This window comes from Trachemys scripta, chromosome 2, assembly GCF_013100865.1.
Source record: "Trachemys scripta elegans isolate TJP31775 chromosome 2, CAS_Tse_1.0, whole genome shotgun sequence".
NCBI lineage: Eukaryota > Metazoa > Chordata > Testudines > Emydidae > Trachemys > Trachemys scripta.
This window is the reverse complement of record NC_048299.1, coordinates 40,764,604-40,780,638: the sequence shown is the minus strand read 5'-3', so window position 1 is coordinate 40,780,638 and position 16,035 is coordinate 40,764,604. Positions and strand designations below refer to the sequence as shown.

Genomic DNA, 16,035 nt, shown 5'->3' with positions numbered 1-16,035 from the left:
ATCAAGAGCTCTTTAAAGACCTGAAAATCAAAAAGGAATGCTACAAAAAGTGAAAATACAGACAAATTGCTAAAGATGAGTATAAAAGAATAGTGGAAGCATGTAAGGATAACATAAGAAAGGCTAAGACATAAAACTAATTACACTTAACAAGGGACACAAGGTAGTAAGAAGAGGTTCTACAACTACATTAGGAGCAAGAGAAGGACAAAGGAAAATGGAGGTCCACTACTTAGCGGGGAAGAAGTGCTAATAAGAAACACCACGAAGAAGGCTGAGGGGTATAATACCTATTTTGCTTCATTTTTCACTAAAAAGGTTAACTATGACCAGATACTTAGCACAATTAATATTAACAATAAGGGGGAAGGAACGCAAGCCAAAATAGCAGGTTAAAAAAATATATAGATAAATTAGATGTATTCAAGCCCGCAGGGCCTGATGAAATTCCCCCTAGAATACATAAGGAATTAGCTGAAGCAATCTTGGAATCTAATGTGATTATCTTTGAGATCTCAAGGATGACGGGTTAGTCCCAGAGAAGGACAAACATAGAACCTATGTAGAACCAGAGTAGGTCTATTACTGAATGAGGGGGGAAAAGACAGTAACAGAAAATGTGGAAATGGCAGAGGTGCTTAATGACTTTTTTGTTTCAGTTTTCACCAAGAAGGTTGGTGGCGATTGGACATCTAACATAGTGAATGCCAGTGAAAAATGAGGTAGGATCAGAGTCTAAAATAGGGAAAAAACAAGTAAAAAATTACTTAGACAAGTTAGATGTCTTCAAATCACCAGGGCCTGATAAAATGCATCCTAGAATACTGAAGGAGCTGACTGAGGAGATATCTGAGCCATTAGCAATTATCTTTGAAAAGTAATGGAAGATGGGAGACATTGCAGAAGACTGGAAAAGGGCAAATATAGTGCTTATCTATAAAAAGGGAAATAAGGACAACCCTGGGAATAAAACAGACCAGTCAGCTTAACTTCTGTACCCAGAAAGATAATGAAGCAAATAATTAAGCAATCCATTTGCAAACACCTGGAAGATAATAAGCTGATAAGTAACAGTCAGTGTGGATTTGGCAAGAACAACTTGATAGCTTTCTTTGACAGGGAAACAAGCCTTGTGGATCGGGAGAAGCGGTAGATGTGGTATATCTTGACTTAGTAAGGCTTTTGATACTGTCTCACATGACCATCTCAGAAACAAACTAGGGAAATACAACCTGGATGGAACTAATATAATGTCGGTGCATAACTGGTTGGAAAATTGTTCCCAGAGAGTGGTTATCTGTGGTTCACAGTCATGCTGGAAGGGCATAATGAGTGGGGTTCCGCAGGGATCGGTTTTGAGTCCGGTTCGGTTCAATATCTTCATCAATGATTTAGATAATGGAATAGAAAGTACACTTATAAAGTTTGCAGATGATACCAAGCTGGGAGGGGTTGCAAGTGCTTTGGAGGATAGGATTAAAATTCAAAATGATCTGGACAAACTGGAGAAATGGTCTGAAGTAAATAGGATGAAATTCAATAAGGACAAATGCAAAGTACTCCACTTAGGAAGGAACAATCAGTTGCACACGTACAAAATGGGAAATGACTGCCTAGGAAGGAGTACTGCGGAAAGGGATCTGGGGGTCATAGTGGATCACAAGCTAAACATGAGTCAACAGTGTAACACTGTTGCAAAAAAAGCAAACCTCATGCTGGAATGTGTTAGCAGGAGTACTGTAAGCAAGACACGGGAAGTAATTCTTCTGCTCTACTCCGCACTGATTAGGCCTCAACTGGAATATTGAGGTCCAGTTCAGAGAAGAACTCCAAAAATGATTAAATGTCTAGAAAACATGACCTATGAGGGAAGATTGAAAAAATTGGGTTTGTTTAGTCTGGAGAAGAGAAGACAGAGGACATGATTACAGTGTTAAAGTATATAAAAGGTTGTTACAAGAGGAGGGAGAAAAATTGTTCTTAACCTCTGAGGATAGGACAAGAAGCAATGGGCTTAAATTGCAGCAAGGGTGATTTAGGATGGACACAAGGAAAAACTTCCTGTCAGAGTGGTTAAGCACTGGAATAAATTGCTTAGGGAGGTTGTGGAATCTCCATCATTGGGGATTTTTAAGAGCAGGTTGGACAAATGCCTGTCAGGTATTGGTCTACATAACACTTAGTCCTTGAGTGCAGGGGACTGGACTAGATGACCTCTCGAGGACACCAGTTCTATGATTCTATTCTATTCTATTCTATTAAAAGAGGGAACAAAGAGGATCCAGGGAATGATAGACTAGTCCAGGCCTGCACAACTCGTAAAGCGGCGAGGGCCATATTACTCCCAAAGAAAATAGCTGAGGGCCGAAACCCGCCGGCAGTGCTGAAACAGGCCCCCCTTCCCCCCCCCAGCGCCACCCAACCCCGCCGAACCCCATCCCCCCCCATCCCCCAGCAGCCCTGACCCCCAGCTCCAAGCACAGCCCCTCTGAGCCAGACACCCCCCTGACCGCCAGCCCCTCTGAGCCTGACACCCCCGACCCCAGCCCCCCCCAGCCCTGACCCCTAGCTCCGAGCCCAGCCCCTCTGAGTTAAGCAGCCCCCGACCCCATCCCCCAGCAGCCCTGACTTCAGCTCCGAGCCCAGCCCCTCTGAGCTGGACATCTCCCTGACCCCAGCCCCTGTGAGCTGCAGCTCGAGCGCAGGCCGGGTGCCTCTCCCCTCGCTCGGACTTACCGGCTCTGCCTCATGCCCAGCGCTTCCCGCCTCAGCAGCCCTGGAAGTGACGCTGGACGCCAGGCAGGAGGAGCGGGAGACGGAGACGTGTGTGCGGGGGCGGGGGGCGACCTCACAGCCCTGCGCGCTGCACTCTGACCGCCCTGACAGTCAGAAGCGTGGTTGCCGGGTTCGCCCCCTGCCCAGGGGTGGGGGAGGTCGGGCCCCCGTGCCCCAGCAGGGGGCAAACCCGGCAGCCGCGCTTCTGACTGTCAGGGCAGTCAGAGCGCAGCGCGCGGGGCTGAGGTTGGCTTCCCCCCCCGGCAGGGGGCAAACCTGGCAGCCGCGCTTCTGACTGTCAGGGCAGTCAGAGCGCGGCACGCGGGGCTGTGAGGTTGGGCCCCCCCCGGGCAGGGGGTGAACCCGGAAATCGCCCCCCAACACTTGCCCGTGGGCCGCACAGTGGGCCCACGCGGGCCGCATGCGGCCTGCAGGCCGCATGTTGTGCAGGCCTGGACTAGTCATACCTTCAATACCTGGAAAAATACTGGACCAAATTAAACAATCAATCAATCTGTAAGCACCTAGAGGATAACAGGATGATAAATAATAGCCTCAGCTGGTGTACCGTGGACAAGTTTGGGTGTCATACTTTAAGACAGATGTGGATAAATTGGACAGAGTCCCAAGAAGAACAAATACCATAGCGATAAAAGGTTTAGAAAATCTGACCTATGTGGAAACGTTAAAGAAAATGGGCATCTTTAGTCTTGGGGGGGGGGGAGGAACTTGGCAGACTAGATAACAGTCTTCCAATGAGTTAGGGGCTTTTATAAAGAGGACAGCAACCAACCGTTCTCCATGTTCACTGAAGGTATGACAAGAAGTAATGGGCTTAATCTACAGCAAGGGAAATTTAGGTTAGATATCAGGAAAAATTTGCTAACTACAAAGTTATCAAGGCAGGGTATGCAATCACTATCATTGGAGGTCTTTAAGAATTGGTTAGACAAATACCTATTAGGTGTACTCTAGGTATACCTGGTCATGCCTCAGTGAGGCCAAGTCCATTCCAGCCCTACACTTCTATGATTCTGTAACAGGTTTAGCAAAATACTCAAAGATAGGTTCAGCCATGGATAGAATTACATATATAATCATACCTATTTTAAAAGGTAAGTATACTGCTCTGGAGCCTATGGATATCACTCTCTAAGATCTTTCCCCCTAAAATTCCTCCTTTAGCAGTGACAGCATCCCAGACTAAGCCTGGCACATTTCTTTTAGCAATGTGAAATGGAGGGTGCTTGCAGGGGAGCGAGTGGGTGGGGAGAAGGATCCCAATTCTGCTCGAATTTTGACCCTCCTGAACATCCATCCAGACTCAAGAAGCAGCTATGGGTTCTGGCTGCTGGTGCTAAGCAGGTAGGAGTGTTACAATATCAATACTCCCTCATGAATCCAGGAGAGCACTGGGAGCACACCCACTTTTGAGTTCCTAACTCCAAGCAAATTGCTTCATTTGACCTAGGACTCTTCACGTCAGTGGATTGGCAAGGTTCAACAAAGTAGTATGATTTTGTTCTGTCTGAGGCATTCTCTCCCAGTACCTTTTCCAACCAATCCCCGTATTTTTTTTAATTCTTCCCTTCTCCATTGATGATTTTACTTAATTTCCCCCATCTAATTTCCTAGATTCTGGGTTTACAGTAAATCTGAAAATATTCATCCATTTGCCTTAAACATACACTTACAAGACACACCACATCTAAACAATGTAATGAAGATTTCAGTTTAATGATGAATCTTTTCAATTCCCCAAATGTGAAGAAATCTGATCTCCTAAAATCCTATCCAAGAATAATTTTTATATCGCTGGTTATGATTCACCAAATTACTCAAAATGTCTTAGTATGAATCTGACAGTTGTTTTTTCAATAGTATTAGTCCAGGGTTTTATTTTTAGTTTTTATTTTTGTTAAATGAGTTTTAATAGGTGTTGTGTTGATTTATATTACTGATATGGCTACTGGGCAATATCATTCAGACTATAATCTAGCATGGACAAGGCTCTAGGTGACAAAATTTAGGAAGAGCTGTTCTTCTAATAAACCCTTATCTGCAAGTGATCCAATTATGATAGAATAAAGTTATTTAAACAATTTGCATAACTTTCTTGTACATCTATTATAGCCTTGTTCTTAAGTTTAGACACTGGCTCCGCCTCCGCCCCCGTCCCCCCACACCTTTTTGTTTATGTTGTTATGAATAGTGAAGAAACCATGCCCTCCCTTGTTATGAGATTATTTCTTCTTAATAAAGCTCAAGGGAATCCAGCTATACCCCCAACTGGGTGTTTTGGGGAAATGGGGGGAAGTGAGTGATGAGGTCATCCCCTTGTAAGCCTCTTTGACTTAGGTTCTATTTCCATTTGGATAGGAGTTATGTATTTTAAGTGATTTTTGGTCATTTCTTTTTCTCAGTTTTTCTACCTGCTTCTAACATTATACCTGTCTTTTACATTTCCTGGTCTGCCTTACCCTCTTCCTACAGGAAACCCACCATAATGACCTGGAGGCAGAGAAATTTAGAAGGTAATGGATAGGGAAAAAGGTGTTTAACAATTTCTCCTCCTCAGCCAAAATTGGAGCAATATGTTTTCACAAAAGACTCAATTGACACATTCTAGATGTAAATAAAATTGAAGAAGGTAGATTTTTGCTAGTGAAGGGTAATATCTTTGACTCTCCATATCTACTCAAATATATATAGACCCAATAAAGATAACCCAAGTTTTTAATTTTCCCCCCAAATTAATTAATATCCCATTAGGCTCAGTCATCATAGCAGGAGATTTTAATAATGTGTGGGCCCTTTTTTTTTTTAAAGACAAGTCAGGTTGGCCCCAGCATACACAATCGCATTCTGGAAACATTATAAGAGACTATGTGGACAAATTGGGATTAAAATATGCATGGCGGTTGCAGAACCCTACACTGAAGGGTTTTACTTATTATTCCGCCCCACATTAGATGGCCACAGACAAACCTCAGGTATCTTGGCATCCTGTTTCCCAAGGAAATTAAAAACAGTCAAGGTTAACCTAGCCCCATTAATCATGCAGTTAGCAAATGATTTAAATAGATGGCAGGCACTACCAATCTCCCTTTGGGGAACAAATAAAAAAAATGAATGCTCTTTCCGGGGTCCTTTTCATTCTGAATTCCCTCCCTCCATCTCTCTCCCTTTTATTTTACCACCAAAATCAACAACATGTTCAGGTCCTTTTTGTGGGTTGCTGGTAACAAATCCAAAATCTCCTTAAAAAGATTACCGCTCCCTATCAAAACAGGTGGGTTTAGATTTCCCAACTTTAAAGTTCACCATCAGACAATAATTCTTAGCCAAGCAGCACAGTGGCTCATTCCCTTGTGCTGTAGGGCCCTGGACTGGCTCCAGCTGGGAGCAGAATTGGTTGCTTTTTTTACCCCTTTTCCATGCACTGCACTTGGATTACTAGTGATTCCCTAAAGAACAATTACTGACTATTATGGCAGCCAGAAATACTTGGTGTACTATGTTTACTAAATTTAAAAATCATCCTTTTCTACATACCAAGGTCTCTATCTGGGACAACTCAAAATTTTGTATAGCAGGCAACCCATCATTTGGCCAGACTGGATTAGGAAAGGGATTTTGACCATCAGTCAACTGATTGAAAATGATGCTTTCCTCCCTTTTACAATATTAAAAGAAATATTCAATCTAGAGACTAAGGGTAGGTCTACACTACCCGCCTTAATCGGCGGGTAGAAATCGACCTCTCGGGGAATCGATTTATCGCGTCCCGTCGGGACGTGACAATCGATCCCCGAATCGGCGCTCTTACTCCACCAGCGGAGTTGGGAGTAAGCGCCGCCGACAGAAAGCCGCAGAAGTTGATTTTGCCGCCGTCCTCACAGCGGGGTAAGTCGGCTGCGATACGTCGAATTCAGCTACGCTATTCACGTAGCTGAATTTGCGTATCTTAAATCGACTCCCCCCTGTAGTGTAGATGTACCCTAAGAAGGAGTAGAAACATATCCATCTTAAACATGCTATATCCTATCTGTTTGACCCTAATGCTTTAACTACCCTGACCCACCTGAACTGCTTTCATTTCTCCAAATATTACCCAGATTCCAAGACCAAAGGCAACACTATATGCACAACTGGTCAGCAAATTTGAATTAAACATGGAGTTTCTAAGAAAGAAATGGGAGGAAGAACTAGGCCAATTATCATCTGCTAACAAATAGAAACAAATTTTAGCTAGTGTTCTGAACTGCTCCTTGAACCTCCATTTATGATTAATACATCAGAAAATCATATGTTGGTGCTGTGAGTCAGCAGGTGCTAACTTAATCCATATGCTGTGGGAATGCTCCTATATCTGTAGGTTTGGGGCAGATCTGAATTGCAGAGTTAATTTTTTTACTATCAAACAAAATCGTTTTAAAGCCAAACATGTAATTTTAAACCAATGAATGTTAACTGGAAGCTGAATAAATCTGAAGAAAAAAAACCTTTGGCTAAATAGAGCACTAGTCATAGAATCATAGGACTGGAAGGGATCTCGAGAGTCCAGTCTCGTGCACTCAAGGCAGAACTAATTAAATGTTGAACATGTAGCAAATGATTAAAATATATTACAAGAAGTTTATGTATATTTCATTATGTTTATATTATATTTAATAAAAAGCAAATAGGAAAAACATTGCAGTGTGAAGCAGATTTATAATCCACCCACAGATGTTGTTAAAGTCTTTAAACCAATTTTCTTGGAAAGAATTTGTAAAAGGGAGAAAGAGCTAGAGCAACTGTACTTATGGAGACAATGAGGTGTAGCAATATAATATAAAAAAAAAGGGAAATGAGAAAAGCAGCAAGAGGATTTTTGTTTCTTACTCATTTTCTAAAATGACTTTTCAAATTCAATACAACATAAAAACTAAAGAAATCTCATGTGACGTGGCATTCATAGCCATCATGAGATTCTATTACCATTAAACTTTATTAGAATTTGTCTTGGCAGCACAGCTTTTCATATTTACCAGTTTTGTTATGCATGATGGTATCAAATTCTAATTGGATTTCTATTTACAATTTAAGAGCAATAATGTTACCTTCGTGGTTGAAATTTCTAGTTGATTGAATGACCCCTAATCTATAGCAATTGAAGATCAAACGGCAACATGAAGATGCAATTAATAAAAACCTCAGATCAATAGAACAAACTGATAATTTTGAATACTAATTTCTTCACTATCCTTGAAAGCTTAGAATTGAGAACTTAATTCTCCCATTGCAAAATGATTCATTTACTGTAGGGCTGTTCAAATACTGGTCTGCTGGCACTATTTCCATTTTAGAAAATATACTGAAGTATTTGTTTTAAATGAAATAGTTGTATGCACTTTGCACCTGATATGTAAAGTACTGTAATACAGATCAAATTTTGAAGTATTCATTTAAGAATTTGCTCCCTAAAATTTCGGATAACCTGCAATGAAGTGGCTCATTCTAGAATAGGAAATAATACAGCAATGTCATACAATTTGTGGCCACAATTCAGCAAATCACTTAAGCATATGCTTAACTTTCAGTGGGCACATGTCCCATTCAGTATCACTCACTTCAATGGAACAGACACATACTTAAAATTAAGCATGTGATCAAGTGCTTTGCTGACTTGAGACAATATGTCCTGTAAATTATCATAGATAAAGATAATTGTAATGATGTATTAAAGATTTCTGCTGTGTGTAAGCGGATAATGGAGTTTATGCTGATGTTTTTGCATCTTGATTTGATTGCAATAATTTGCACTTTCTGGAATATGCCACATTAAAAAAATATTTGAATGCTCATACTTCATTATTCTTGTTTTATTGTGCCATATCAGTCACCCAAAGTTAAGCAAACTGAATTAAGTGATTGTTTAAAAACTATATCAAACATCAATTTGCAATATTATATCCTAGTTCATAACCCCAAATAGATTTTCATTAATAACACCAACTTGCTGTATGTCAGTTCTGACATGAAATTCTAAAATTGCTCTGTGAATATCCTTTTCATGTTTTTATTCAATGTGCAGATCCTCATTTGGTACCACAACTGCACATGTGGTACAATTGTACATAGTGTCTGAGTTCCAAAGTGCTAAATATTTAAACTGCATCCTAACCCCTACACTTTTCTACATCATGCGCAGGTAGCCAGGCCCTAAGGACATGGTTAGTATTAGGGGGTATATTAACAGATGATATGTCAGGGAAACTGAGGAGATATTAGTATGATTCTGAGTACTGTCCCCCCCAATAAGAGTGAACAAAAAATATTAAACTTACTCATCCCATTGTTGACTGTGCTTTCTATAGAGTAGAGTATCCAAGGCAACAGCATTGACATCCAGAGCTCCCAGGGAAGGCCATTGATTGGTGAGGTGGGTAGTTAACTCTTGTCTTGATCTCAGATCATTATTCTTTAGCACAGTTCTGTTAACAAAGACAGTGAATCTTATTCCATTAAATGTAATGTTTCAAGTCACAGTAAGGAAGCATATAACAAAGAATCCTATCCAGGATGACGTTTCCTCTTAAATAACATCTGCTTGAACACTATTCTGATACAACTAATAAAAGGTAATTTTCATAAGTTCTCTTTTCCTAAGAGAAATCAGTGTGTAGGAACAGAAAAACAAAAAGCTGAAATTACACTTTATTCTATTATTCTATTATTCTGCAGACTAGATAGAGGATCAGTTGCATAAATAATATTTGCATATAAAAATATGATTTCTTAAAGGTGTTTTTTGCACAAAATAAAGAATCTAATCAGAAAACCTTTTTTCTGGAACAGAACTGTTTAGGCAAATTTAGTTATAGGATGACAGTGTGCATACCATAGGTCAGTCCAGAAGTACTAACAAAGACTAGTTGAAAATACCTTATATAATTACTAGTAATAATTTGCACATCTAAGCCACTCGTATAGAAAGTGATACTGAGCATTCTACAAGCCTGAATTAGTTTAGCCTCACTTCACTCCTGTGGAATAGACAACAGTTCTCATTTTACGGATGAGGAAATGGAGACACCAAGGTATTAAATCACACAGGAAGTCTTTAACAGAGGCAGGAGCAAGACCCAGGTCTTTAGATTACCAGGCTTTGTCTTAAGTACAAGACCACCTTTTTTCCAAACAGGATAATGGAAACAGCAACCAACTCTTACAGGAGAGCAAAGCAGAAGGTTAATAAAAAGATAGCGTCATCTGTTAATTTATCCAGGCTTCACACCATATTTCTCACATCTGTTGTGAGAAGTCAGCATTGCACACAGTCAGACGTTCAATAATTGGAACACAAGATCCTCCTGACAGCCAGTGCTTTGTCTGAAATACTGAACTGCATTACCAATAGTTTGATGATATTCTCTCATGAGTTAAACTACATTTGTATTTATGTGCATTAGCAAGTAATGTATTGGGATTTTTCTTTACATAGGTGTTTTGTTTTTGCAATGCAGTTTTATCTTCCAGACAATCAAAACATTTAGACCAGAATCCTGTAGAGGCTCCCCAATACCATATAAGGAATCAGAGGCCTCCAAAAGGGTAAAGTAGAAGGGCAGGTTACTGTCATCTCCAGATTTTTTTCTCTCTTTTGGTGTGGTCTTCCCCCATCATTATGAGGCAGGAAAGTTATGCATAAAATGTTGCCATTTTTGTAACAGAAAAAATGATGAAGTTCCACAATGGGGAAAATTTTGAGGAGCCTTTTTCCCCACCATGAAGAATTCACAAGGCAAAAATGGGGAATTTCACATAGCTGGACGACACAGTCACAATTTGGTTATTTCCAATACTATGAATTCTTCTATTGCATCATCTCCTTCACATATCCCCTTCCTTTCTGGAGTTTGTAGTGAACACCACCCAGATAACCCAAATCTGTTGAAATTTAAAATGTCATGTATATGAGCCCAGGCAATTTTGTATGTGGAGCGTTAAACTGCCCTATAACTATGTGTTACCACCATACAGCTCTCAGTGCCAGTGTTAGCTCACTGGAGAAATAGGTAGCTGGATAGCAAGAAGGACAAAATGTCGATCTATGTGGAGATGACAAAAGTAGAATTCCAGTTACTAGTGTGTAACCTAGGTTTCTGTTACTCAAGGTGTTTTCCCCAAGTCTTCACCCTATCAGGATGCCCAAAACATTATTCCACAGAGAAAGAAATGAGTTTATAAGAATTTAGAAAAATAAATTTTGAAACTCTGCCTAACCAAACTTGGTATCTCCCCAAAGGAAAATCAAGAAAGTAAAAATCTACAGATACTGTTGACAGGATTCCACGTTGCCACTCCCCAATGCTCAAGAATAGACATGTGCCTACAGTAGTACGTAGAGGTAGATTTTCCTCTCACTGAACATGCTTTCCCTTTTGAAACAGTTGGCTTGTTTTCCTTTATATTTAGAGTCACATTTTTAATTGTTGTTTTATTTACAAGTACTGTAACTGAAACAAGTTATTACTGATCATTGTTGGAGAAAATACATAGTCGTATCCACATTGCTTAGATTCATGTTTTCAGATATTAGCCATAAATAGCAATTGTGAAATCAGCTGAAAATAAATTTCTCTTGAAGTATTCTTTGCAAATCTAATTGTAAAATTAATATATTTTGAGCTACCATATAGTTAGTAGAGGAAGACATTTTCCCTTTGAATTTTGTTATTATGCAAGGAAATTACAACAGTGTTGCTAATTTATTAGTGCCTCTAAGTCCAACCATAAAATGTCTTCCAAGATACTTCCATTTTTAAATTGTTTCTTTACTTCTTTGAAAATCAACCTTCAAGTCTCAGCAAACTAATATAACTAAAACAACTCTGAAGAGATCTCATTAAGCGTCAAGTCTAGGTAAAGGCATGTAATAAAATTAGGAATTTGCCGTTAAAAGGGAATAGTAATAATTACACCTACTTTTATTTGTAGTATTGTAAAGTACATTGGATATTTCAGTTGTGTGTTTTAAAGCTTTACACAGTATAACCACATTCTCATTGTTCAATACATAAACTACATGTTTTTAGAGGGTAGTTGAATAAGCAGAAGTTTCCTGTTTTATTTTGTTCCAAATCCTACTGTCTTGAGCTTTAAGCTTGGTACAGGACACAAGTCAAAAAGTAGTAATGCATCACCATGTTTTATATAGCACAAACCCAGGTACCCTTCCAAGAATATCATGTCCTAGATGACAAGTATACAGCTTTATCTGCAAACAAAATGTAGTAATATTAAGTTGGCATTTAGCCAAATATGTTGACAAAACTATAATAGATTACAGAAGCTTTAATTCAAGACCTTCAAAAGAAGAAATCAGAAGTAAAACCAATCATAGCAGTAGGGTTACATGCTCCTCCCATCAGAAAGTTTGTATTAATAATTGTAATTGCAAAGTACAGTATAAAACAACAAGACAGACAAAATAGAACTTTTCTATTATTTTTGAAAACCATCAGATCTTTATTTACAGCTGGTTTACAAAGGACACGTAGTTTCTCATGTGTTATATAACCAAAGAAAAATTACTTCAGACATCACAAGGTAGAGATTATTTTTATGATTTTTCTTTCAAACTACATCAGAATCACTTAACTGAATAAAGGGCTTGAACTGGGTCACAGTGCATAATGCTACAGTGTACATGCATTTCTCCCTGGTCCTGAACATTGATGATGTGAGAGCACAATTCCCATCTAGTTGGATCAACTAGCAAAGTGCCCCAGATTAGCGTTCAGTTCATACCTTTACAAAGAAAAGTTCTGATCAAAGGGCCTTATCTCCAGAAGCAGCATCATGTGGCAGTAGTTTTATATACATATATATATATATATATATATATATATATATATATATATATATATATATATATATATATATATATATATATATATATATATAGAGAGAGAGAGAGAGAGAGAGAGAGAGAGAGAGAGAGAGAGAGATGAGAATGATAAAAATAAAAAACAAATATATTTTGGCGTTAGGTGGTAGATGGCCCAACCTCGACACCCCCCTCAAAAGAAAGAGAAAACCCAAAACGTTAGCATACATTTTGCACGTCTGAAACATAGTCCATGCCACAGCATCTAGCTTCCTACTACTTGCAAGGTATGAACATGTACTCCGTGAATGACATCTCAACCACCACTCGAAAACCTTTGAGCATGGGGTTCTGATATTCAGCAGTATGATTATTGCCTTTTCCCCATTCCCAGTGTTTCTCTCTGACCTGAACGCCATCCCTCATCCCAACAAATATGATGGTTCTATCAGATTATATAATATTTTTATAGCTTGTGCCATTTAAAATATAGAAAATGTTGTAGAACCACTGAATATTGAAGAGGAAGAGAGGGAAATTTCCTGTATCTCACAGAACTGATAATTCAGCGCTAATAGATGTTAAGTGCAGCATATGCACCAGGATATGGTCTAGGTCTTGACAAAGAAAAGGAACATTAGTAATCATGGGGATGGAATACATTTTGCAGAAGTTTATTTAAGATATCAAATGTCCAGATGTGCTAAAATCCCCTCACCACATTTCATGGCATTCACTTCCCATAGTGCATGTGTGAGAGAACAAACAAAAGTGTGTGTAAAAGATACATAAGCAAAAATAGAATTTACATATTTTTCAGATAACCTTTCACACGTGATTTATTTGAGGATTAAAGTTTCATCTATCCATTATTGGCGCTAGATTTTTAAAAATATCTTTTGTCAAACAACTCATACATTCATCAAAACAAATTAAAATTTGCATTGATTCAAAATGCCATTGCATTTAGTAACTTTTTAGAGAGAACAGGGAGTGAGAAAGATCAGAGAAAATCATGCAATAATAAAGTACATGATTAAAAAAAAAATACGACTCAGGCCAGATGTATAAAAAAAACCCTAAGCCAGTGGTTCTCAACCAGCAACCCAATTAGCACACAGCTGGGTCTGGCTAAAGGCCGGCCAGCTCGCATGGCTGGATCTGGGTTCCCAGCTGCTTGGTGCGGCGGGGTGGGGCCTGGGATGCCCCGCACAGCGGGGTCCGGAACTCCTGGCCAGCCCTGCGGGTTCAGGGATCCAGGGCTCGCAGCCAGCTCCATGAGCTCCGGGTTCTGGGGCAGCTGTGCGTGGCTGCCTCTGCCCTGCCACCCGGCCCGTGGCCCACAATGATAAATAAGTTGCCCTAACCTTACAGTACATCTCCGTTCCATATACCATTTTAAAGCACTCTCTCCCTGCTTTAAAATAACAATTATATTTTCTGTCTTATTAATGGATCACTACTTATTATAGTAGAAATACTGAGGATGCATTTTTTCATCAGTGCTAACATACTCCCAACTGTTGCTAAGCATCTGCTGCAACTGCAGAGACATCTGCTCTGTCAGTGAAATTGCCAGGTACTCAATGCTGATACTAATGGCCATTGTTAAACAACGATTCATAGCAACTCTTCTACACAGTTCAGACTTTCAAACCTTAAGTTGTTTATTTAAGAACTAGGGAGAAATTGGATTAGTGAAGCCTTCAGCTGAAAACACTGTGGATTCATAGGGCTTTAAGTGTTCACAGACCCCGTATTTCAGGAACAGACATCTCTATACAATCAGCTCCCCACCTGAATATTTACCAGCTGTTTTACCTAACATTGATTATCTTAGTGTATTTATTTTTTCAGATAGCTGAGGAAAATCTGTACACCAAAATGCAGGATATTAACAGCTTATGACTAGTGCGTGCTGAGAGAGAATACAAAAAATTCTTTTTAATGTTTCACTGAGGTGTAAATTTCACAAAAACAGGCTACTACTACTGTATAAGGCTTTTTCGATCCCTTTGAATTTTGTTATTGTGTTTTTGTCATTTAGACATGTTTCTCTTGGGAACAGCAGAATCTACTAGTATCAAGTGAAACAAAAAAACTGGGTGAACTTTGTGTTTGTCAGAAATTACTTCTCTAACTTCCAAAGATACCAGTCTCGATAGTGGGAACTTCTGCAGCACTACCCAATGTTAGAACGTGCCTTCCACATGAATAACTTTGTCCAAGTAGAAATCTGCAAAAGCCTGCACGCAAATTTTGTAGTGACACAAGAAAGCACTGACTGATCTCTAAGTGGTAGCTTACATCTTGCAAACGAAGTTGCCTCTTCTACTCAGAAAACCGGGTAGCAATTACCCTAGTCAGCAAGCCTTGATGATCATGGGCTCTTTGCATGTAGCTCAGTGAGGCTCTCTGATTCACTCACCTACTGGCTAGAGAAGCCTTAGATTTCAAAGCTCTTTCAGAACTCTGATACAGGATGAATGGGAGATCTGAACTCTTCATTTCTAGCATCCTTTTCATAAATATGTGTAATGCCTTCCTAATATTCAAGGTGTGTAACTTTTCCCCCTCTCATACCTAGAAGATGGACAAAAAAGGAAAGAACACATCAAGAGCCAGACAAAAGCAAATAAGCATCTTTAGGAGGAAAATAAGAGACGCTGTTTTACTCACCACTTTGGTTTAAAACAAACAAAAAAACCCAGTAAATCCCTGCAGAAAAATCCCACACACTCACTATATAACTTAGTGAGTGTGTGGGATTTTTCTGCAGGGATTTACTGGGTTTTTTTGTTTGTTTTAAACCAAAGTGGTGAGTAAAACAGCGTCTCTTATTTTCCTCCTAAAGATGCTTATTTGCTTTTGTCTGGCTCTTGATGTGTTCTTTCCTTTTTTGTCCATCTTCTAGGTATGAGAGGGGGAAAAGTTACACACCTTGAATATTAGGAAGGCATTACACATATTTATGAAAAGGATGCTAGAAATGAAGAGTTCAGATCTCCCATTCATCCTGTATCAGAGTTCTGAAAGAGCTTTGAAATCTAAGGCTTCTCTAGCCAGTAGGTGAGTGAATCAGAGAGCCTCACTGAGCTACATGCAAAGAGCCCATGATCATCAAGGCTTGCTGACTAGGGTAATTGCTACCCGGTTTTCTGAGTAGAAGAGGCAACTTCGTTTGCAAGATGTAAGCTACCACTTAGAGATCAGTCAGTGCTTTCTTGTGTCACTACAAAATTTGCGTGCAGGCTTTTGCAGATTTCTACTTGGACAAAGTTATTCATGTGGAAGGCACGTTCTAACATTGGGTAGTGCTGCAGAAGTTCCCACTATCGAGACTGGTATCTTTGGAAGTTAGAGAAGTAATTTCTGACAAACAC

At 39.5% G+C, this 16,035-nt stretch overlaps 1 protein-coding gene across 1 annotated transcript in view; it reads right to left on the bottom strand.

The window, feature by feature from the left end:
- RUNDC3B (RUN domain containing 3B) overlaps positions 1-16,035 on the bottom strand; it is a 174,470-nt gene that overhangs the window by 19,638 nt on the left and 138,797 nt on the right. The window contains exon 9 of the mRNA XM_034760380.1: positions 9,108-9,254. Coding sequence (XP_034616271.1) covers positions 9,108-9,254 — 147 coding nt within the window. The remainder of the gene's footprint in view (positions 1-9,107; positions 9,255-16,035) is intronic.